At 48.2% G+C, this 1,412-nt stretch overlaps 1 protein-coding gene across 1 annotated transcript in view; it reads right to left on the bottom strand.

Moving 5' to 3' along the window:
• LOC118478236 overlaps positions 1–1,412 on the bottom strand; it is a 59,395-nt gene that overhangs the window by 40,343 nt on the left and 17,640 nt on the right. The window contains exon 2 of the mRNA XM_035971411.1: positions 229–1,168. Within this exon, the coding sequence (XP_035827304.1) occupies positions 229–1,152 (924 nt within the window). The 5' untranslated portion in view covers positions 1,153–1,168. The remainder of the gene's footprint in view (positions 1–228; positions 1,169–1,412) is intronic.

Genomic DNA, 1,412 nt, shown 5'->3' with positions numbered 1-1,412 from the left:
TGTGTGTGTGTTTGTGCGTTTCTATGTGATTCTGTGATATAGAGAGAAAGGGAGAGACGGTGCGAGAGAGAAAGCGTTAGGGCAAGAGATTAGGGCGACAGGGAGAAAGAGATAGACAGAAAGATGCGCCCGCACGCGAGGCAAAGAGAGAAGGATTGAAATAGTGAAGAAAAATAACCCGAGAGAACCTAACTTTCAACTCTTCTCTCTCTGAGTATTTTTTTTTACCTCGGAAGCGAGCATCACTTTCCCAGTTTCTGGAAACAGTTGTGAGGAAGAATTCAGCTTGAGGGCACTGTGCTGCCGACTGGAGTTTATAGAAGACATCGAGTTGATGTGCAGGTCCGTCGACGCCAGAGACGCTTTGGGAGACACAAACGAGACAGTCTTAAACTCCCCATTGTCGTTGGAGCGACTTCCAGTGTCCAGGGAACGAGTAAAAATATTCCCCACATCTTCTTTGTCTTTGAAACGAAGTTTTTGTCTTTTGCTCGTTTGATCAGGCGATCGCTCTGTTGGACTGAGTCTGAGGAGGGGTGGAGGGGGCGTTACGTGAACCCCTGGACCCAGCTTGAAGGTGGAGAGGATGGAGATGGCACTCCCGTTGTTGTTGCTGCTATCGTACTTGGCGCCAAAGTCGCTATGGCTGTTGGCGGAGTCGATGAGCGGGAAGGCTTTGGAGTTGTAAGGAGGACTCTCGATGGCGTTGTGGTTGGTTTGGGAATCGACGAACCCTTGTCTGTCGGTTAGATCTAACGTCAACGGGCTCGGACTCGGGTTGTGATTCGAAGACGGGTCTGTGGATATTTTTGGAAGCTTTCTGGATGAACCGTAGGGAGTACATGGGCTCCCGTTAGACTCAATGTTTGATATAGGCGCTCGAACTGGCTCGTGTATTGGCCTCAGCGCACATCTGCGTATTGGAACGTCAATGGTCACACCTTGAGCGTCAGTGACGGCAGTGATGGGAGACCGGTTAGTTGTCTGCTCCGAGGTGGGAGGGGCGTGATTGTGTCCGGCAAGACCGTGTGTTGCGCTCATTTCGATCGTGTGGACGCCAGTGTCTGAAGCTGGAATACCCGTAGTGGACTTGGGGCTGTGTGTGATGGCCATGTTGAGGTCAGGGGTCACCGAGTTCTTGATACCGGGCATACCTCGTGCTCAGATTCTGGGAGAACAGATTAGAAAATTGTTATTTTTTTGTGTTTGTTTTGTTGTTTTGTTGGGCTATTTCTTGTTTCCCTTTTTTGTTTTTTCTTTGTTGCTGTTGTTCTGGCACACGGGAAAATATCGACAATGGTACAAAAACTAAAAGTTAAATAAGTTGAAACATTTTAAAAAAGACAAACGAGATGAAATATCAGAGGGAAAAGAAGAAATTGAGCCTGCCAGTGGCGCCTTCCAACATACAA

The sequence above is a fragment of the Aplysia californica genome, unplaced genomic scaffold (assembly GCF_000002075.1).
Source record: "Aplysia californica isolate F4 #8 unplaced genomic scaffold, AplCal3.0 scaffold00431, whole genome shotgun sequence".
NCBI lineage: Eukaryota > Metazoa > Mollusca > Gastropoda > Aplysiida > Aplysiidae > Aplysia > Aplysia californica.
Note: the sequence above shows the minus strand (reverse complement) of the source record. Positions and strands in the feature narration are given on the sequence as shown.